Source organism: Lepidochelys kempii, chromosome 3 (genome assembly GCF_965140265.1).
Source record: "Lepidochelys kempii isolate rLepKem1 chromosome 3, rLepKem1.hap2, whole genome shotgun sequence".
In the NCBI taxonomy this organism is placed as follows: domain Eukaryota; kingdom Metazoa; phylum Chordata; order Testudines; family Cheloniidae; genus Lepidochelys; species Lepidochelys kempii.
This window is the reverse complement of record NC_133258.1, coordinates 89,625,117-89,648,474: the sequence shown is the minus strand read 5'-3', so window position 1 is coordinate 89,648,474 and position 23,358 is coordinate 89,625,117. Positions and strand designations below refer to the sequence as shown.

Sequence of the window (23,358 nt, the reverse complement as noted above, 5' to 3'; positions counted from 1 at the left end):
AGCTGACCCGGGCCAGCTGTGGGTGTTTAATTGCTGTGTACATGTACCCTAAAGGTGAAATACGGCTCCAGTCCTGTAAAGACCTTAACTTTAAGCATATGGGTAGTCCAACTGGAGTCAGCGAGACTACTCATGTACTTAAAAGTTAAGTATGTGCATACGTCTTTTCACGGTCTGGGCTTAAATAAATAAATAAAAACAAAAGGAATCAAATGTAACAATCAAGTTACCCAAATTCTTCATATACTTGTCCAATAGATTCTGGAGTTCTTGTTCTTTGTCATTGTTGAACTGGGTCTCCATGGCTAGCAGGATGTACTCATCTAGTAGCATACGGATCAAATGAAAAGAACCTTGGTGGGGGTGGAGGGAGAGAAGAGAGAGTGTAACGAGAAATTATCTTTGTGACCATCTCTCAACACTTTACAAGAAGCAAGTGAAACAAACAAATAATTGTTGGACTTTAAATGACCTGCCAAGACCAACAAGGAATAGTGCCTAACTTCTCGCTCTAATCTCTGTTTGCACTGGCCCACCTAGCTCAATATGTTTACTATCCTGTAGGCTATTTGGCCACTAATTACATCAAAGAAAAATACTGATGAAAGTGAGACATGCTTTATACATGAAGAGGGCACACACTGGAGGTAGATAAGGCTGCACTCCGCTAGAATGAGCCTGACTCTGCTCTATTTCTGTTTGTCTTGTACTAAATAACCAGACAATGGTCCACAGAGTCCTGGAGTTGATTTCAAGGAAACAACACATTCAAACCAGATCTCCCACTACAGCCTTTTCAAATATCATTTGAATGAAAAATAAAAATGTAACTTCCAATACAGAGATCAGTTGAGAAATGATGCGCTAACTGTAATTTGTGCTGAAAAAATTTCTAATTTACAAATATCAGTTTCTAAAGGACGTTTCTAAAGTGTCTAAAGGACACTAAAATGTTAAAAGCTTCAAAGTATATGAAGTGTGAACTTGAAATCTTAAAACAAATAGGAGCAGGATGGTGTGTGTGATGTCCATTATCCCAGAGCTAAACCATAAAGATATTTTGTTAAATTCCTGGTAAAACGGCTTGATGTGAAAAACAATTATTTTTGCCAAACTGATTCAGATGTATTATTCTTATTTAAAATCACTTATCTGGACCTCTTTTCTTGGGAAATATGATTGTGTATTTTATTGCCAAGTTAAATAATCATAATATTACCTTGTTCTTACATAGCACATTTAATCATTATTATTTGTGGTATTATTATTGTTATTTAGATCTCAGTACTTTACAAAGGCCAGTATCATTCTCCCCATTTTATATGTTGGGAAATTAACTCCTAGCACTAACTCAAAAATGACAAAGAAATATCAAACCTTTAAAAATTGACATTAATCCTAGGGTACCAACTAATTACTGCTAAGAATGTTCTTTAAAAATGCAGTTGGCAATGTATATAGAATAATTGTTTGGGCTCTGGTCAGAGAAACATTCGCCAGAAGACAATTCCATATGTTTGGGAAGTCTGGATAGAGTTCCAAGCAGGTAGTTCATAAAGGAGGGGTTTTATAAAGCCAAGGGTACCAAAACTTGATGCGTTGTTTAGGGTGAGATTATGCATCACTCGGGCACCAAAAAAGCTCCATTTGAGAAGGAAATCTTGAGCTCTCTTCTTCAGTGACCTCCCATTTTGTTTGCTTGCCTAAAAGAGAAAGGAAGAAAGAGGAATCTATAAGTAAATTATGTTGACTCCTACTTGTCGGGAATCTTATTCAGCCTGTGCACGTGGCCACACAACACAGCAGGGGAGACAGGAGAGTGGTGTCTGCTTGGCAGTTTACAGGATATCTTGGGCAGTCTGGCAGGACAGTTTGGCTGCATGACACACGCTCTGCAGTGCACATACTTGGTACTTCAGAAAGGATTAGTGCGCGCTCTCGCTAGTGCAAGCAGGCTGGGGACCCAGCCAGGCCTCCAATGAGGCAGGATGCTTTCCCTTTTGGCTGTGAGCTGGATGGTTTTTCTGCTGGGCTCCTGTCCTAGTACTCAAGATAGTAATACCGCTCTACACATGTATAGGTAGAGAGGAAAAAACTCTTTGCACTGTATTATGCCACCTACAAACAAAGAGCTGGAACTGATGATCCCTGTGCTTAAACTTCATATGTATACTATTCAGTGGGCCATCTCGCTTGTCAAACAACAAAATGGGAAATCTAGTATCCTAACACTGGGGCTTTTAATACTAGCGGCTCATTGTTGTCACTTCACCCTGACAGGGCTTTGCTTCATGTGCTAACATTATAACCTGTCACTTTTGCAAACAGAAAGAAGCGGTGTTGTGAATTTGACAGTGACTGCACTTTAACATGAACAGAAGGTAGAGGGCAATGGGAGGATTACATGTTCTGTAAATGATTAGCTCTGACTCAACTAATCTCGACTCCTATGGGGGACTATTGGTTGGGTTTGTTTTTAACTAACCCTGGGAAAACAACCCTGGAAGACATACCTGCTTGCCTTTGTATCGTATTACATAATAGATGCTAAAGGGGGATGATCTCCTATCTTTTCTGCCTGCTTTGTTTATCACTGATTGTCTAAAAGAATATCCCACATCACATTTTAGATTGTAACAGTCAAATTCTGCCTTCAGAGTTCTGAAACCTCACTTAAATCAGTGGGAGTTGTGCATTTGTGTATGTAAGACAGTAAATATCATAATGCTGCTTTATAAATCCATGATACGCCCACACCTTGATTACTTTATGTAGTTCTGGTCGCCCTGTCTCAAAAAAGATATATTAGAATTGGAAAAGGCACAGAGAAGGGCAACAAAAACAATTAAGAGTATGGAACAGCATAAGGAAGTGTTATTTACCCCTTCACATAACACAAGAATCTGGGGTCACTCAATGACATTAATAAGCAGCAGGATTAAAACAAACAAAAGGAAGTACTTCTTCACACAACACACAGTCAACCTGTGGAGATCTTTGCCAGGGGATGTTGTGAAGGTAAAAACTATAACTGAGTTCAAAAAAGAATTAGCTAAGTTCATGGAGATAAATCCATCAATGGCTATTAGCCAAGATGGTCAAGGATCAACAATTATGACGAGATAACTGGCTCTGTGGATGAGGGGAAAGCAGTGGATGTGTTGTTCCTTGACTTTAGCAAAGCTTTTGACACAGTCTCCCACAGTATTCTTGCCAGCAAGTTAAAGAAGTATGGGCTGAATGAATGGACTATAAGGTGGATAGAAAGCTGACTAGATTGTCGGGCTCAACGGGTAGTGATCAATGGATCCACGTCTAGTTGGCAGCCGGTATCAAGTGGAATGCCCCAAGGGTCGGTCCTCGGGCCAGTTTTGTTCAATATCTTCATTAATGATCTGGAGGATGGCATGGATTGCACCCTCATCAAGTTTGCAGATGACACCAAACTGGGAGGAGAGGTAGATACGCTGGAGGGTAGGGATAGGATACAGAGGGACCTAGACAAATTAGAGGATTGGGCCAAAGGAAATCTGATGAGGTTCAACAAGGACAAGTGCAGAGTCCTGCACTTAGGATGGAAGAATCCCATGGACCGCTACAGACTAGGGACCGTATGGCTAGGCAGCAGTTCTGCAGAAAAGGACCTAGGGGTGACAGTGGATGAGAAGCTGGTATGAGTCAACAGTGTGCCCTTGTTGCCAAGAAGGCCAATGGCATTTTGGGCTGTATAAGCAGGGGCATTGCCAGCAGATCGAGGGACGTGATCATTCCCCTCTATTCGACTTTGGTGAGGCCTCATCTGGAGTACTGTGTCCAGTTTTGGGCCCCACACTACAAGAAGGATGTGGAAAAATTGGAAAGCGTCCAGCGGAGGGCAACAAAAATGATTAGGGGACTGGAACACATGACTTATGAGGAGAGGCTGAGGGAACTGGGATTGTTTAGTCTGCGGAAGAGACGAATGAGGGGGGATTTGATAGCTGCTTTCAACTACCTGAAAGGGGGTTCCAAAGAGGATGGATCTAGACTGTTCTCAGTGGTAGCAGATGACAGAACGAGGAGTAATGGTCTCAAGTTGCAATGGGGGAGGTTTAGGTTGGCTATTAGGAAAAACTTTTTCACTAGGAGGGTGTGAAGCACTGGAATGCCTTACCTAGGGAGGTGGTGGAATCTCCTTCCTTTGAAGTTTTTAAGGTCAGGCTTGACAAAACCCTGGCCGGGATGATTTAGTTGGGGATTGGTCCTGCTTTGAGCAGGGGGTTGGACTAGATGACCTCCTGAGGTCCCTTCCAACTCTGATATTCTATGATTCTATGATTCTAAGGATGCAGTCCCACGCTCTGAGTGTCCCTAAGCCTCTGACTGACAGAAGCTGGGAGCAGACAACAAGGGGTGGATCATTCAATAATTGCCTTGTCCTGTTCGTTCCCTCTGAAGCATCTGGCACTGGTGAATATCAGAAGACAGAATAGTGGGCTAGAGGGACAATTGTTCAGACCCAGTATGGCTGTTGTTATATTATATGAGGGCTGAATTAATCTCTAAGGGCTATTCAGCATTGTACTTAATAATAACAATGCCTATTTCTTATATAATGCTTTTTATCAGTAGATCTCAAAGTGCTTTACAAAGGAGGTCAGTATCATTATTCCCATTTTACAGATGGGGAAACTGAGGCACAGAGAAGGGAAATGACTTGCCAAAGGTCAACCCACAGGTCCACGGCAGAGTCAGGAATAGACCTCAGGTCTCCTGAGTCCAAGTCCAGTGCACTAGCTACTAGATTACACTGCCTTCCCTTAATGTACTCGCTTACATTAAGGAGCTCAGTAAGATGATATAAGACGTTAGCATTACAAACCATTATATTTTCAAACAAAAATAATTGAAAAAAAGTTCCTCTCTCACTGGAAAGGCTTGATTCAGGATTTGGTATTTGACTTGAGATCACTGATCTCACTATCAGCTGAAGCACTGAATTTTCCTCATCTCTTTGTTCTTCTAGATGCTTACGAATCACAAGCTGGGATGTCATTTATTATTCCAGATATAACCTGGAACTCTGAATGCAGGTCTTAACAGGCAAGGAAGACCCAAATTTAAACTATTTTGTTTTGAAAATATATGTGTGGTTGGTCACAGACAAGCATAACAATCTTAATTTAACTGTACACAAACCTTCACTCTTATGATTTTAAATTTGCTTTACAAAAGATTTTCAATTCACAATTCATTATTTTATAAAAATAATTCCCACCAAAATCTTGAGTAATACCAGTGCACTCAGCCTAAAATCACAGCGAGGCACTTTCCATGCGGTTATTCTTTTCATACAAGAAATCCTTCTGCAGATTAGCCAGTCCTGATTCCATCCACCACTTTTTCTTACACCACACTTAATGTCACACAAATATCATTTCGAAAAAAACAAAGATCTCCGTCTCTGAGGACCAAATCTTGCTCACACTCATTTGAGCAGTGCCACTGATGTCAGCTATACAAAGGTAAGGTGTGAGTCTTTTATTTATTTTTACATCGTTTTGGAAGTGCTGATTTCAATGTCATAGTCATATAGAATTGAGGTTTTCATATATAAAACACTTGCGGTGAGATTTTCAGAAGAAGTGAGCACTGGCTTAACTCTGACCTTATTGGAGCAGATCCTCAGCTGGAGTGAATTATCATAGCTCCATTGACTTCCATGGACTGATGACAATTTACAGCCACTGAGGATCTGTCTCATTGAAAAATCATTGTCTTCAGGGAGAAGAGAGTTTGCCCAAAGCTGAGTACTTTTGAAAATCCCATCCTTGAAGTCAGTGGGACTTCACTTACATGATTAAGGGGAGCAGGATTTGGCCCTGAATCAGACAGAGCAGTTGAAAGGTACCTTGATAACCCTTTGCTCAACCACAGTATCCAACCATTCAATAAATGATTCCACAGTGGCATTCTTCTTTAGCAGGTCCTTCAGTTCTTGGAACACTGTAATAGAGTCATCTACCATGTAAAAAGGAAAACACATCGTTGCTCGCTCCTCTGAGTATGAGAGAAAGCCACTCACCAGTCACTGACAATTTTGTAGCATGGAAAGGAAAGGAAAGAATTAGAGCATTGAAAGAATGGAAAATTCACCAAGGAAGCAAGCATTCTTGTTTGTTAGCTTTTTGTTTTTGTTTGTTTGTTTTGTTTTAAAAAGCTCTTCCACATTGCAAATTATGGGAGACTTTAAGAAAATGGAGAATTTTCCCATAAAATAAAATTACACACTAAGATACTGACATTTTTCATTAGTTCCAGGATCTGTTCTTGGAATCATGTCTAACTCTAATTTTAATAGGACAAAGAACTGCTTTACCATACTGTAATATGGATGATCGAAACAATAGATGACTCTCAGAGTGTCTTAGGTTTCTCTGACTTCTTAGGTTCTTACAACATACAGCAAAACTAAGCTTCTAACCCTTCCAAGATTCTCCTTTTCTATAAAATGTCTCATTACCTGTCCAGTGCATTCCCAGCTAATCTCTCTTTTCTCTCATGCTAGGAGAGCAAGAACAGAAAGGAAAATAGTTTAAAAGAAAGAAAGAAAGAAAGAAAGAAAGAAAGAAAGAAAGAGCAACTAAAATGAAAATGTGACTAGATTGTGAGGCATTTTTAAGAAAAGAAAGCACAACATATACTTTGTTCAACCTTCCATGATCAAAGTAACAAAATGTAGAAGAACACAGATGCTGCTGCTCTCAATTCTGCCAGTTTTTGTCCAAAATGTTCCTTAAGTGATTAAAAAGTATCTTTTGTCACCACTTAGTATATTCAGGCACTGAGGAGAAGGTGGCTAAATCCCTTTATTCTGAGCCAATAGCTATAAGAACTGGTAAAAAAAAAAATAGAAAAATGATTGTGTGAAAAAAAAATTTTGTAGCTGTTTCCATTATCTAGTTTTTGTGACATTGTCTAGGATATATTTACTGACATTTTTCATTTTAGAAAAAAGGCCATTTTCAACAACAACAAAAAAGTTTTTATGCAAGCAACGTAATCCAGCTCTAGTAGCTATTAAATAAAGCTACAATTAAGTATTAAACATGCTTTTAGATCTGTTTCTTAAAACCCGTAAACCCCATTTTCACTATTAAATGACTGTTAAAGAGACATTTTTCAGAAACTAATCAGCTGTGTTGACCTGTGCAGATGGTGGCTAACTTTTAAAAAGAGTTCTCATGACAATTATCAGATAACACAGATATTTTCTCAACAACCATTTAAAAAATGCCCAGCTGGGATGCCAATAACTGACACAACTGTAAAAAGAAAAGGAGTACTTGTGGCACCTTAGAGACTAACCAATTTATTTGAGCATAAGCTTTCGTGAGCTACAGCTCACTTCATCGGATGCATTCAGTGGAAAATACAGTGGGGAGATTTATATACGTAGAGAACATGAAACAATGTTTTCAAGACTGATATTTGCATGCAGAATTTGGTAAAAGCTTCCCTTTTTGTTGGACACATTGGGGCCATTTAATGGCTTTTTTAAAATTCTGGAGGTGAATCCTGAATTAGCATAGGGCACTCAAAACCTGTAAGTGCAAAGACACTTTCTTCAGTCCATCTTCACACAAACTAATTAAGCATAAAATGCAATTTTTTTTATTTTACAAAATATCTTACCACAGACTTACATTCAGTGTAGACTTCCCCATCAGATTCCATGCTGCCTGAGACTGTGAGAAGAGCTTGAGACCCAATGCTATTCAAATCTACCTTCTCAATATCAGCCACCATGGAATTCACCACATGCTGATCAAAGAGGGCTGGTCGAGCAATCTGCAAAAGACCAAAGAGTTAAATGCTAAAATCTGCACCTGTGGAAAGAACTGAATAATTTGTGGAAGAGGAAGGACCGTGTGCTCTTTCCTTCCTTTTTTCAAGGCTGAGGATTGATGTGACTTTTTCACCGATTAGATACCACCACAAGAATACAATTATTTCAACACTGACCAAATTGAACTGCCATGACTGAGTGAGAATTGATTCAAGCTCCATATTAACTAACTCTTAGCGTCCCCTTGCTTAGTTACATATACATTATAATACCTTGTTCTACTAAAGTGCCTTCCATCAGAGGCTCTCAGAGTATATTTTCAACCCCACTGTGATGTTTCTGTTCTCTTCATTTTACATATGGGAAAACTGGGGCACAGAGAAATTATATGACGTGTCCAAGGTTACACAGGAAGTCTATGGCAGAGGCAGGAATAGCCTCCTGTGTCTTAACCACAGGACAGTGTTTCCTCTGATATGGTACACCATTTAATAAGACGATGTTATTTCATAATTGTGACTGACTGCATGTTACTGGTGCAGAGCTAGCACCACTTACAAGGGTAAATCACAAGTTAATCCAAAAGGTGATGAACTCACTAACCACTGCACTGAGGAAGTCATCACTGGGAGAAAGATCATTTGACATTTTCCACTTTGGGAATAAACAAATACCCTTTTATCCCACTTCATAATTTGCTTGCCAAAGCATGGAAAGATTTTCAAAGAAGACTCCTGTGGGGATTACAGTGTTGTCACCTGAAATGGTAGCAGACTCGTGGGTCCAATGACTATAGCTGGTCAAAATATGGGAAAGTTTTCCATGAACCTTTCACTGTACAGTGTTTTGTAGTGATTCAAATTCTCATTCTGGTCTCCAAAGCTTACCTGAGCTAGGTGTAAGAATGATGTCTGTCGTTTCAGAGAGGAAACAAATCTTCGTGCAATAGGCAGTTTCTTATCTGCCAGGTCTTCTGGTAGATTTTCTAGAGATGAAACAACCCACTGTTCCCAGTTTTTAGCAAAAGTCCTTATATCTGCCAATAAACTACAATAAAAACAATATATTTAAAAAAGGCCAACATTATGGTAAAATATTGCATTGCATCAGTTTAAGGGGAAGAGTTTGAAAAGCCAAGGCCATTGGAGATAGCAGCAGCACAAAGACCTAGACAGACAAATAATCTGCAACAATTTTTCCCCGGGGAAAAGAACAGAGAGGCTCTACAGATAACAGATAATAGTCACATTCTTAAGGCATTGTTGGCAGGTACTTAGATATTATGATGATGGGTGTGATGCAAGAACCATAATAGTATTCTGAAAATAGTGGAAATTAAGCTTTCGTCTCACATAACAAGCATGGTCTAGTCCCCTTTGTCTTCAAAGAACCTTCATTCAACCTATCTGCCTCTCCAGCTGCTGCCCCATCTACCTTCATCCCCTTCCCTTCCCCTTCAGATTCTCTTCCCCAAACTGGCTACTTTGTGCCACCCAAGTAATACGAAGGAGCTGGAATCTGGCCTTAGCTGGCCAGCTGAGAGCTCCCCTTTCAGCTAGATGGTTTAGCTAACTGTTGGGATATATGCCATGGCACGAGAATGGCAGAGATGTACAAACGGCTACCTTTAATGCATTAACTCTAGCAGAGCTAGCAGGAGTCTGTCTACCCATGCTGTGAATCACACCTCCCAGATGTAGTGCAGACATACCTGGGGGGACTATAGTCATCTGGTATAAATTAGAGCAGGCCCGAGGCTGCCATAATTAAGGCCCCGGCATTGGAGGTGGTAGAAATTGGCACCTAGAATAAGGGCCGTAACTGGCTCCTTGACATCTCTCTCCTTACCACTCTCCTAAGAGCCTGGTGCAGGAGAAGATCTGTTCCACGGTGTCAATAGTGATTATGGGCCTAATCCTGAAACCCTCAGTCATGTGAGTAGTCCCACTAAAAGCTTATGCTCAAATAAATTTGTTAGTCTCTAAGGTGCCACAAGTCCTCCTTTTCTGATTTCATAGGGCCACTCACACAAATAAGGGTTTCCATCATTGGAAATTTTAAAATGGCATCATCATTCAGTCTACTTTGATTACAGCTGTAATGTGAAAAACAGCAGCAGGAACAGAGAGCAACATACCAGTAGAGTCAGATTTTAAAATATTTTGGAAAAAATACACGCAGGTCTACATCTATACATTCCATCAGTTCAGACTGTAGCTTGCCCTGTACTGCACCATTTTAGAAAGGTACTTAAAATTTATGTTGTGACTGAGTAAAAATCTTCTAAGCTTAGAATTCTATCATCACATCGGTTGTTTAATCCATCTCTCTTTGGAGCATTTGATTGCATAACCATTACCCAGAATATAGCATTATAGTAACTGCCAAGTACCCACCTTTCTGGCATTTCTTGCATTGTTGCAGGGATGAGTACATCTGTGAGGACCTTGAAAAAAGTAATAGAAAATTGTTTTACACCTCCATTGTCAACACATTCATACAAAGAAATTTAACTTCTGGGAAATTTAATTCCCATTGTAAGTTCCTGGAGGACTCTTCCATTTACACCTCTTTGAATCTTTCCTCAGGCCTCTTAAGGAAAAAAAATCCAGGTAACGAGAAAAGAACTGGACATTAAAATAGGGGTCTCTTTGCTTTGTTTGTTTTGGATATATTAATGTAACAGTTGAAGCTCACAGCATTGTCATGTTTTCTTATCTGCTGCCTTTATTCTGATCAAGGGAGTCACACCAAGTTAGTTATAATAATGCATTTCATAGAGGTCTGCTCCAGAAATGTCTCCAAAATTCCCCTGTTTTTGTCACACCTGAGATTATTGTTATGGAACCAGCTGGTAGTGTTAAATTCAGCAATAATGACACTATGGATAGGAAGGGTGGCTTGGGGGTTACAGCGTTAGATTGGGACTCAGGAGAGCTGGGTTCAATTTCTGGCTGACACAGACTCTCTCCATAGCCTGGGGCAAGTCAGTGTGCCTCAGTGAAATGGGGCCACCGATACTTCCTTTTCCCACCCTTTGCCTCTCTTGGCTATTTAGATTCTTTGGGGGCAGGGATTCTCTCTCACAATTTGTCTGTAGAGCACAGAGCCATGCTCCTATCTTAGAAATACCTTAGGTATTGTATATGACCCCCATCACCGCAGTATCTGAGATAGCTCTGTAGACACTATGACTCAGGCTGGACCTCAGGTTCTGAAGCCGAGGGAGGGGCGCTGGCTCAGAGACTTGCTGTGTAGAAGTACTCTAAATCACTTGCCTACAGTCACACAGGAAGACTGTGCTGGGGAAAAGAATTGAACTCAAGTCTCCCAAATCCTAGGCTAGTGCCCCTAAGCATTAGACCATCCTTCCTCTTGTATGGGTGGAGCCCAGAGGATTTTCAGGGTCTGGTGCAGGTCCCGGGACTCAACCTCAAGTAGGGGCTTGGTGCAGGGTGGGATTCTAGTCCCTTGGTGGAGCAATTAGGGTGAAATAGCAGTGAATATTATCCTCTCTGATGGGTTTTATTTATCTGGCACAACACAGGGTTTCTTATACGTCATATAATAAACTGAAATTTGTTTCTATGAATAATGTTAATGGTATAATAATACAATAGAATGCTAGTTTATGTTTGACAATTGTTATGCCAAGAACACCTTTAATGCTTGAAAGTGAGAATTAGGGAAAATGACATAGAAGAAATAGCAAATTCTTTAATGTGATGACGTTTTGGGGAATTCCACTATTCCAGATATTGAATTCTGCACTGTATTTTTTCCCTTTTAGCTCAATCTTAGCTTAATTTGTAACAAATACTTATGGAGATACTGTGTTTTTAAGCAGAAAATCCATGATAAACTCAAGGCACAACATGTCCTGTATCCGGAACTGATGTTAAGTGGCACAGTCCAAGAGCAGTAATTCATATCTTTATACTAATCTCCTACACTTTTTATTGATTTTCATAATCAATTGACATGAATCTAAAATTTGCTGCTCTATTTGCTGCTTGATATGCTTCTATGAAATCCTTTCCCTGCATTTTGTAGATTTTTTTTCATACTTTTATCCAGTCAAGAAATGAAAATAAATTACAATAAAAGACTCAATGCTAACTAGGCCCAAAGCTCTCCATTTGCCACAAACACTACTTTTGATAGGTTTCAGAGTAGCAGCCATGTTAGTCTGTATTTGCAAAAAGAAAAGGAGTACTTGTGGCACCTTAGAGACCAACAAATGTATTTGAGCATAAGCTTTCGTGAGCTGAATGCATCCGATGAAGTGAGCTGTAGCTCACGAAAGCTTATGCTCAAATAAATTTGTTAGTCTCTAAGGTGCCACAAGTCCTCCTTTTCTTTTTACTACTTTTGATGTTTTCTGATTTGCAGTAGCCACTTCATTTAATCCACATGCAACTGTGAAACCTATCAGGAAGATAATGATAATCCTTTGTACTTATGTGATGTCTCTTATCTGAGGATTTCAAAGATCTTTACAGCTATTAATTAAATAAGGGCCACATTTTCAAAAGATCTCAGCACCCAACAGCTCCCAAACAGGTGTTTGAAAGAGGCTATTTCCATTTTATGAGTGCTAAAAAATTGAATCAGGGAGAGATCAAATGCCAAATGTTAAGGGCCTCCCTCAGGCCTGGTCTACACAAAGTTTTTAGACTGATTTAACTATTTTGGTTAGGGGAGTGATTTTTTTTTTTTTGGCCAAAAAAGTAAAATCAATACAATTCCTAATATGGATATCAAAATACAGGTATAAAGGTTTTTATCCATGTCCTACTCAGCCAATGAAGTTACTGTGTATTTCCTTGAGTAAAACCTGAGTAAGAACCTCAGGATTCGGTCCTACGTGACCTACTCAAGAGCACACAGCAAGTAGGTGGCAGAGGAGAGAATAAAGTCAGTACAAATTCTGCTCGGACACCAACTTTATGCTAATGATTATAGTGAAGTTGCTGCTGATATACAGAGGTGTGAGGGAGAGGAGTCAGGCCTCAGGAATCTTGTTCTAACTTCTGCACTGTATTTTTACTCAATAACCTCCTGTTAAATAGCTGTAGATTGACCCCGATTATCCACAAAACTGAATGCTTAACTCACCTTGTAGAGTACTGAGTCGCAAACACAGAAGATGTCAATGATAACAGGATTTTCGAGCAGGGGAAGAAGGTGGTCAGGCATTCCTTGCCAAAAATGTAATAAGAAATGCTGGATCTGGGGAGGGGAAACAAAACACAGAGACAAATAATGTCTTTTCTGCTACCTATGCATATATAACCAAGAATGCGTATTCAAACAGCCTCACCTCTTCAAAGTTCCCATTAATTGCATTGTCAAGGACACACTGACAGTGTGTTTTGTACATCATGATAAGGGTATCTACCTGTTTTGGAAGAGAGAAAGATTAAATAGGATCTCTTACCACTCTCCATTAGTGCTGTGATGAAGTAGGTTTCGGCTGTCTTTTGCTAGCATTGAAGTACAGTATATCAACCTTCTAGCATAAAAGGAGTGAAAGTGCATGACCTTCAGAAAACAGTAGGTACAGCTTTAGAATGGGTAACAATGAAAGAGGCACCCATCTCTAGTTCTGCATCAACGCTTTTAAGGTCCAATCCTGTTTCAGACCTGCAGAATATATTTTGAAAGTTTACATAGGCAGTGGCCAGTTTATCCAAGTTAGGTGGTGAAGTATACCCACATATTTGAAAGTAGGATTAATTCCCAAGAGTAGTACAAGTTAATCATTAGGCTACTATAGGCGTCTATGAGTGTTTTGAAACATCATTGGGTGGACAAATGGGGAAAAAAGCTGTCAGTCACTGGGTCAAAGTTTAATCATCACCTTTCAAGAGCAAAGCTTTAAAGAGCAGAATTTTTCTTTCATCTCATGCAGCTGATTCATCTCTAGTGCATTGCTCCTTGATTTTAATGGGATTGCAGAGGTGTGACTGACAAAGGAATTTGTCCCAGTGTCTGAAAAATGGGTAATATTCCTAACTAGAGTTGTGCAAAACATTTCCAAAGAAGCCTCACATTAGACAAAACTTACCTGATCATCCAGATTCAGAGAAAGTTTGCTATGGTTTGTGAAACTTTCCAACATACCAAGGCCCAAATTAAACTCAGGTTTGCATGGTTTCTGCTAGGGCTCTCAATTAATTGCAGTTAACTCATGTGATTAATTAAAAAAATTAATCGCAATTAAAAAAATTAATTGTGATTAATCACGCTGTTAAACAATAGAATACCAATTAAAATGTATTAAATATTTTGGATGTTTTTCTACATTTTCAACTATATCGATTTCAATTACAACACACAATTAAGATGAGCTATTATCAGCAGGAAAAAAAACCTTTTGTAGTGATAATCAGGATGGCCCATTTCCAACAGTTGACAAGAAGGTGTGAGTAACAGTGGGGGGGAGGGGGGAAATAGTTTTACTTTGTGTAATGACCCATCCACTCCCAGTCTTCATTCAAGCCTAATTTAATGGTGTCCAGTTTGCAAATTAATTCCAATTCAGCAGTCTCTCCTTGGAGTCTGTTTTTGAAGTTTTTTTGTTGTAATATTGTGACTTTTAGGTCTGTAATCAAGTGACCAGGGAGATTGAAGTGTTCTCCGACTGGTTTTTGAATGTTATAATTCTTGACATCTGATTTGTATCCATTTATTCTTTTACGTAGAGACTGTCCAGTTTGTAAGTTGCACATCATGTGCCAACAATGCCCCTCTGCCATGTACATTGAAGTGGGTTTTAGCCCACAAAAGCTTATGCTCAAATAAATTTGTTAGTCTCTAAGGTGCCACAAGTACTCCTTCTTTTTACAGAATACAAAGTGTACAGTGCTCACTTTATGTTATTTTTTATTATAAATATTTCCACTGTAAAAATGATAAACAAAAGAAACAGTATTTTTCAATTCACCTCATACAAGTATTGTAGTGCAATCTCTTTATCGTGAAAGTGCAACTTACAAATGTAGGGTTTTTTTGTTACATAACTGCACTCAAAAACAAAACAATGTAAAATTTTAGAGCCTACAAGTCCACTCAGTCCTACTTCTTGTTCAGCCAATCGCTAAACGAAACAAGTTTGTTTACATTTACGGGAGATAATGCTGCCCACTTCTTATTTACAATGTCACCTGAAAGTGAGGACACGCTTCCATGCTGATGATGCTCGTTAAAAAAAAATGCGCTAATTAAATTTGTGACTGAACTCTTTGGGGGAGAATTGTAAGTTTCCTGCTCCGTTTTACCCTCATTCCGCCATATATTTCATGTTATAGCAGTCTCAGATGATGACCCAGCATATGTTGTTTGATTTAAAAAAACTTTCACAGCAGATTTGACAAAACGCAACGAAGGAACCAATGTGAGATTTCTAAAGATAGCTACAGCACCTGACCCAAGCTTTAAGAATCTAAAGTATCATCCAAAATCTGAGAGGGATGGGGTGTGGAGCATGCTTTCAGAAGTCTTAAAAGGGCAACATTTTGATGCAGAAACTACAGAACCCAAATCACCTAAAAAGAAAATCAACCTTCTGCTGGTGGCATCTGACTCAGATGATGAAAATGAACATGCATTGGTCTGTCCTGCTTTGGATTGTTACCGAGCAGCACCCGTCATCAGCATGGATGCATGTCCTCTGGAATGGTGGTTGAAGCATGAAGGGACATAGAATCTTTAGTGCATCTGGCACGTAAATATCTTGCAACGCCAGTTACAAGAGTGCCATGCAAAAGCCTGTTTTCACTTTCAGGTGATATTGTAAACAAGAAGCAGACATTATCTCCTACAAATGTAACCAAACTTGTTTGTCTGCGCGATTGGCTGAAGTAGGACTGAGTGGACTTGTGGGCTCTAAAGTTTTACATTGTTTTATTTTTGAATGCTGGTTTTTTTGTACATAATTCTACATTTGTAAGTTCAACTTTCATGATAAAGAGATTGTACTACAGTACTTATATTAGGTGAATTAAAATATACTATTTCTTTTGTGTTTTACAGTGCAAATATTTGTAATAAAAAATAAATATAAAGTGAGAACTTTACACTTTGCATTCTGTGTTGTAATTGAAATAAATATATTTGAAAATGTAGAAAACATCCAAAATATTTAAATAAATAATATTCTATTATTGTTTAACAGTGTGATTAATCATGATTAATTTTTCCTATCACGTAATTAATCATGATTAATTTTTTTAATCACTTGAGAGCCCTAGTTTCTGCATGTTTTTGGTGTAGGGAAAAGAGGGGAATGTGCCAAGAGAAACAAAAATAAAAGATGTGTACAGATCACGGTGTGAAATGAACCTGCTGATTTTCACACAGCTACAATAATGACTACAACTGTGTGGAAAATGGAGGATGAAAGGGAGAGTCAACAATGTATTCATGGAACTTTTGGTAGAAATTTATAATTTTGATAATTTTTCATCAAAAAAATCAACTTTGGAAAATTTCAACTCACTTTAGTTGTAACATCTAATTCCAGCTTCTACACTTTCAGAACCTCCATTCACTTAAGTTTCTTAGAATTTTAACTATCTATCTGTGTAGGTTTTTCTAGCAGCTCCCATCACCATGGTATCTGAGGTGCTTCTGGGCATTTCCTAGAAAGGACGATCCTATTCTATCCTTTTCAGATACTATTTGAGCTCTGTTCTGGACCTGTAAACGTTTTCATAGATTTCCAGCTGTTTTGGATGCAATATTTGTTCCCTCCCTGTCTCCAAGAGTCAGACTATGGTGCAGCAGTCAGGAAGTTTCTGTCAATACAGCCAAAACAGGGCCCATGGCTTCAGCACAGGTTTTGATGTGGTTATTACCTGGCTAGCTCCATCTGCAGAGGCTGAACTATCCTGTATTACAGCTCATTTTAACCACAACTGAGAGCCTGTCTACATAAGAAGTTTTATTTGGTTTAACTTAAATTGATTTAAATTCTCAATACCTTGGGTGGCGGGTATCATAGGCTGGGGGAGGCTGTGCCTCCCCAAACAGCCAGGCATAGCCCCACCCATGCTCCGCCCCCAGTCCCCCTCCTGTTTGTCGCTCTGCGAGGTGGCTCTTCCCATGTGCTGCGCGGCTGGTGCTGGGGCCACGCCACTTCCGGTGCTCCGGGGGCTGGGTGCACTAGCCTGGGGTGGGGGCCAGCGGCTGCGGGTGCAGGCTCTGGGCTCCTGCGGGGGGAGGGGTGTGGAATGGGTGGAGTTGGGGGCTAGCCTCCCCAGGCCAGCAGTTCACATGCTGCCCATGCTCAATACAACTTCCCAACTGTAGCAAATATATTTTTCTTTAGCCACAAAAGCAGCATGGAAGCTTCTGTTTTGTTGTTGCCCTGAAGGGAGTCAAAGTGGGGCAGCAACAGCAGGTCAGAAGGAGCAGGCCAGTTGAGTATGCCAGGCACCCCCTGCTGCCCTCAGACACTGCTGTTACAGGAGTGGTCTATAAATGAGAGACGTCTATCCATATGTAGATAGTTAGCTAATGGATTATATGCTAGTAGGTGATGCTCAACAATATATAGCATGGATTTTGTAGAGGACCAATGAAACTTGTTGTGCACTGCAAATGGCTTCTTACATGTAGCTCTTCATAACAGAGGCACAAGGGCTTCCAAGGCCTTCACTCCTTTCACTCTTTCAGAACAAGTAGACATGAGCCCACCAGCTCCTCCCCTGATGGGATGGCTCAGGAGGGGGACGGGCAGCACTGGAACACCTGGTCAGTGGCCATTAGGGACTCAGAAAGCCTTCAGAGACCTCTAATCTTAGTACAGCAGCCACCAACTTGGCCAACACTGGGGACTGAAGCAGCAAATTTCAGAGTTTACAGCTTGCGCTAAAGATCTAAGCTATGCAGTTCAGGGCCCTTTTAATGGATTCATATCCTACATGGATCAGACACATAACACATGTACTAACCTCTGGGTTATGTAAGCAGAACTGTTTATTGGATGGTTAAAGTGCAAGCGGGAATGGAGTAATATTGTGTATTTACTTATAATATTCACAATTTATAATGTACACTGTGTTGTTCAGTTACATACATCATCCATACAGCAACAATACCATCGGACTTATGTAACTGAGCAACGCAGCACAGACTTCCCATGCTACAGTCAAATACGCAATTCAAACAATATTGTGACCAAGAATTATTTGCTACAAAATTCATGAATAATTTCAAATAATCAGCACACATGGTATTTTGTGATTTGTTCATAGACAGTTGATGAAGAGGGGAGGTGGGGAAAAGTAAATTTCATCTAATTATTTGTTGTGAATTATTTGCTCCAATCTAATCAGTAAAAACTGACTTTAAAATCCAAAGGCATTTGGAATGAATACAGCTCCCAACTATTTGTTTGTTTTGCCCTCCCCTTGTTACATACCATCAGTTCGTAAAATACTAAGTCAGTTAATAGGTAAATAATTCAACCACCTTGCCAATGGTGAACCAGTTAATCGACATTAGTAAAGGTTTGCCCCTTCTATAAATCAGTCAACTCTGTTTGATTGTGGACATTTCTGGCTCTTTCATGTCAATATTGTGATCCTCAAAGGCTGAGTGAGATATGGAGAAAAGTTCTCTGACAGTTTTTGGTCTGCAAGTCAAGAAAGAAGCATCTCCCATTTTACCTTTTCTTTAGAAATGCACCCTTGAAGAACAAGGTGTTGAGCACTGGGGAACTCTGGAAGAAGTGTTCCAGTTTTGGAACTAAGAGAGTATTTCCTAGTGAAGCCACCCTGAAATGTGTAAAAATACAGTAAAATTAGAAATATTTAATACTGCCAATACCACCACCAATTAGTATTTAACTTATGTTATATCTTATGAGACTCCCAAAGGTTCCAAAACTTTGGTTAAATTCAATAATACTTGGATAATACTTCCAAAATCTGAAGGTTTCAAAACTTAGGTCACTATTCAGTAAGATACTTAAGCATGTGCCTAAATTTAAGCACCATCGACATTTGCTTTCACAGTCGTACAAACCTGGAATCACTCCACTGACTTCATGGAATTCTATTGGCTTCAAAGAATTGATTCCCGATTTATAAGTGAAAGCAGACTATAATCTCTTGTGTTTAAATGGACATACATAAAACATATACAAAGCTTTGTAAAACCAGGTGATCACATTGGGCCAAATTCATCTTTGGTGCAACTCCATGACTTTAACTGAGTTATATCAGAGATTAATTAGACACATTTTTTTCTGGAAGGGACCCTTTAGAGAGTATGGGCCCAATCCAGTGCTTAATTTGTTCCATGGCTTGCCAGGGGGGAGCCCTGGCACCTCTAGGTTTGGCAGTTCGTAGCCCCAGCACTTTTGAGCTTGCTGCATCAGTTTGAATGCAAAAAAATTGCTTGATCCCCGGCACCTCTTCCATTACAAATTAAGCACTGGCCCAATCCTATTCCATTGAAACAAGTGGGAGTTTTCACAGTGAGACTCAAATTGCCTCCTGAAACACTAATAAGACTGTAAACACCACGCCCTTTTCTTCTGTGCACACTGGCTGGATAAGTGAAAGAGCACCTCTGCTGGTTGCTTATTTTGGAGGTAAGCTCCCATTCATTTATAAAGGTTCCCAGAACAGTCTAAGCCCTGGTCCACACTAGGACTTTAGGTCGAATTTAGCAGCGTTAAATCGATGTAAACCTGCACCTGTCCACACGAGGAAGCCCTTTATTTCGACTTAAAGGGCTCTTAAAATCGATTTCCTTACTCCACCCCTGACAAGTGGATTAGCGCTTAAATCGGCCTTGCCGGGTCGAATTTGGGGTACTGTGGACACAATTCGATGGTATTGGCCTCCGGGAGCTATCCCAGAGTGCTCCATTGTGACCGCTCTGGACAGCACTCTCAACTCAGATGCACGATTGTTTGCCGTTGGTCTGACGCAGGGAGGGGCGACTGACGACACGGCTTGCAGGGTTGGCTTCAGGGAGCTAAAATCAACAAAGGGGGTGGCTTTACATCAAGGAGTATTTCAGGCAGGACTTCACGGAGGGTTCCAATAAGAAATGGTGCACCTAAGTTATGGTTCTTGTTGGAACAAGGAGGTTAGTCTGGCCTCTGATTGATACATGGCTAGATTTACCTCACTGCACCTTCTCTGTGAGTGACTACAGTGTGACCTAGAGGAATGAGTCCCCTAGACAGGGGAGAGGGGGAAGCAAATGAGTACAAAACAAATCTGGTCTATTTCTCGTTTTGATCCACTCCATCTAACTTTTACATCTTTGGCTGGCAGCAGACGGTGCAGAAGGACTGCATGCCATCCACATCTCATGGCTGCTAGGCAGAAGATGGTACAATACGACTGCTAGCCATCCTCATCTCTTGCCTGCCCGGCAGAAGATGGTACAATACGACTGCTAGCCATCCTCATCTCTTGCCTGCCCGGCAGAAGATGGTACAGTACGACTGCTAGCAATCCGTATCGCCTGCCTGCTCACCATAAGACGGTTCAATAGGACTGACTGCAGGACTAAAGAGAATGACCTGGTCAAGTCACTCCAAATTTAGTCCCTGCGCCCATGTCTGCCCAGGCGCTCCTGGCTGACGTGGCCAGGAGCACCTCGGACATGACGATGACGGCTACCAGTCATATTGCACCGTCTGCTGCCACAAGGCAATGTGTTGCTGCTACTGTGTAGCAATGCCGTACCGCGTCTGCCAGCACCCAGGAGACATAGGGTGACGGTTACCTGAGCGGGCTCCATGATTGCCGTGGTATGGCGTCTGCACAGGTAACTCAGGAAAAAAGACGCGAAACGATTGTCTGCCCTTGCTTTCACGGAGGGAGGGAGGGAACGGGGGCCTGACGATATGTACCCAGAACCACCCGCGACAATGTTTTAGCCCCATCAGGCATTGGGATCTCAACCCAGAATTCCAATGGGCAGCGGAGATTGCGGGAACTGTGGCATAGCCACCCACAGTGCAACGCTCCGGAAGTCGATGCTTGCCTCGGTACTGTGGAAGCACTCTGCCGAGTTAATGCACTTAATGCACTTAGAGCATTTTCTGTGGGGACACACTCACTCGAATGTATAAAACCGATTTCTAAAAAAACGACTTCTATAAATTCGACCTAATTCCGTAGTGTAGACATACCCTAACCTTCATACACGTGATTCCCATTCATTCACTCTCAGGAGCTGAACTAAGCTCTGTGCCTTGTTGCTTTCTCACACCTAAAGGAGTTGTCCCTCATTCAAATGGCAGTGGCCTGTGATTTTGGCTCAATCCCTGCTGAAGATAGTGATGCCTGGAGGGGTGTGTAACCACAGTTCATTACAAATGTACAGCAATACTATGCAACAATTCCAGAGCCCAGCACTGAAGTCCCTAGTTTTGCCTGACTGAGATCTCCCGGACTGTGCGTAAGGGCAGGAAGTGAAAAATAAAATCATGCCAGGGATAGTACGGAGAGGCAAAACACACTTAACCAAGCTGCAATTTGGCCAGGACACTAAGGTCAACTCTCTCTTACCAAAAAAAAGAAATGCTGTGGGATTGTTGATAAGCACAAGTGGTCGTGATGTCAGGCTTACATCTCCTTGGAAGATAGTGTTCTGAGAAGCACCAGGCCGCCAATTACCCTGGGGGCACACTGGTTCAGTACTAACTCAGAGGGAAAAATGCCTCCCTTCTGGGCCAACAGTACCACTTTCTGCAGTTCCTAGATGTTCCCTACAGAGCTCCCATTCAACCGGGGCCCAAATTAATCTTGTAAGCCCCTGGCAGGATCACAGCCAAAGGTAACACAGGTGCTGGCTATACCTCGAGAGGAAAACTTTCAGGGCTAGAACTGTGGCCCCAAACACTGATGCTAGCCTTTCCTTTTCAGAGCAACGGCAGGTGCAGATGATGAAACAATGACAAGCCTGCATGTTCAGATACTAACTGAATGATAAAACGACAAATCAACGCTTCACTAGTTTGCTGACTTTATAATTCCCACAAAAACCTGGCTGCCTCAGCCCACTTCTCAGCAAAGACTGAACAGTAGCACCCTGTATAATGTGAGGTATGACGTTACTAAGACTTCCTAAGCTTTACAACATATACCACAGTGCACTATGAAATATCGTGAGGAAAATGAAATGATAGTGGTCAAGATAAATGGACAGAGTACATTCTGTGATGCTCTCCTGCCTTGTTGAATTGTGTTTGCTCACACAGGATTACATTTACCCTAGGCAGGCTGCCTGCACAAGTCCCTGTGTTCCATCTCTGCCTCACTTAGTCCTCAGTGCACAGAGCCTTGCACCGGCCTTCTGCAATGACAGGAATTTCACCTTTATGAATCCACTCATTCTGAATGGGTTTCCTCAGTTACTACTGGGTTGGATTCAGCCCGGGTACTGGGCCAGCCACATTTAAACCCTGATTTGAGAATGTAAGTGGTACTTAAATTGGCCTTGTTCTAGCCCTCTGCATATGGGTGAGTTTCACTCTAGCGTGAATTACCAAGTTTAATGCGTGTACATCAACATAGTGCAAAGAAATACAGTAAAGTGTGTAATTCTGTGGCCACTGAAGCAGATGTAAGGATTTCAACAATCTGAGTCAGCCTCAAATTAAATGAATTCAGAATACCAAGAACTGAAGCTAGGTGTTGTCCACCATTTATTTGCCCTATTTTTCAATCTTTTGACTTACATTCTTACACTGATCTGTTTCGTCTGAGGCTGTGTATTTGCATTTGGAATACCTTAAATTCAAATTTGAATGAACACTTCAGACTTCCAAACAGTCTTTACTTTATCATTAAAAAAACCAAAACAGAAAGCAAGGAATGACAGACATGTGCTATTTGAACAGCACCTTTCCTGTCCCATCGACCTATTCAAACACAGGAAAAGAGCTCAATGAAAGAAATGACAGAAGTTTAAATTCTGTATTGTCTTAAACATTAGACAGTTAAAACACTGTTTTTAGTCAATATTTCTGCAGTTCTTCAATTGCCTATCAGCATCCAGAGTTGTTTTTTTTTAATCGATAACAGGAGCAATCTGGGTGCCTTTATTACGCAATTACCCATTAAATGTATTAAAGGCTTTGATTAAAAGAAATTAGTGCATAAACGTTTTTTTAAAGAAAAAACATTTGCACCATTTCATTGTGCTAATGGACTTATATGACTGTATCCCACTTCTAGGTTTGATATTTTAACCCATTGCCACCTGCCCTTTCCATTCTAATGCCATCTGTTTCTAATGGCTATTTAACATTAAGATAATGACAGCAATATTATCAGCCTAATTAACCATGCAGACTCTAATGGCACACTAACTGGTTTAGATAAAAGAGTTTCTGATATCCCCTCATACAGAAAAAATACTAAAAAATGTGATAAAACATACCAGAGGTAAACAATGTGCCTGGCATTCAATGTTCATCCAAGTTTCATTTAGTCTGTACCTATAAGATTTTAAAATCTTTTCAATGTTTCTGTGTTGCTGGTGAGAGTGAC

General features: G+C 40.5%; 1 protein-coding gene across 1 annotated transcript in view; it reads right to left on the bottom strand.

The window, feature by feature from the left end:
- RFX6 (regulatory factor X6) overlaps positions 1-23,358 on the bottom strand; it is a 54,088-nt gene that overhangs the window by 11,167 nt on the left and 19,563 nt on the right. Inside the window, exons 7-15 of the mRNA XM_073335176.1 lie at positions 18,505-18,612; positions 13,152-13,229; positions 12,947-13,060; positions 10,225-10,274; positions 8,716-8,875; positions 7,686-7,830; positions 5,891-6,000; positions 1,586-1,703; positions 231-353 (exon numbers count right to left, since the gene is read on the bottom strand). Of these exons, the coding sequence (XP_073191277.1) occupies positions 231-353; positions 1,586-1,703; positions 5,891-6,000; positions 7,686-7,830; positions 8,716-8,875; positions 10,225-10,274; positions 12,947-13,060; positions 13,152-13,229; positions 18,505-18,612 (1,006 nt within the window). The remainder of the gene's footprint in view (positions 1-230; positions 354-1,585; positions 1,704-5,890; positions 6,001-7,685; positions 7,831-8,715; positions 8,876-10,224; positions 10,275-12,946; positions 13,061-13,151; positions 13,230-18,504; positions 18,613-23,358) is intronic.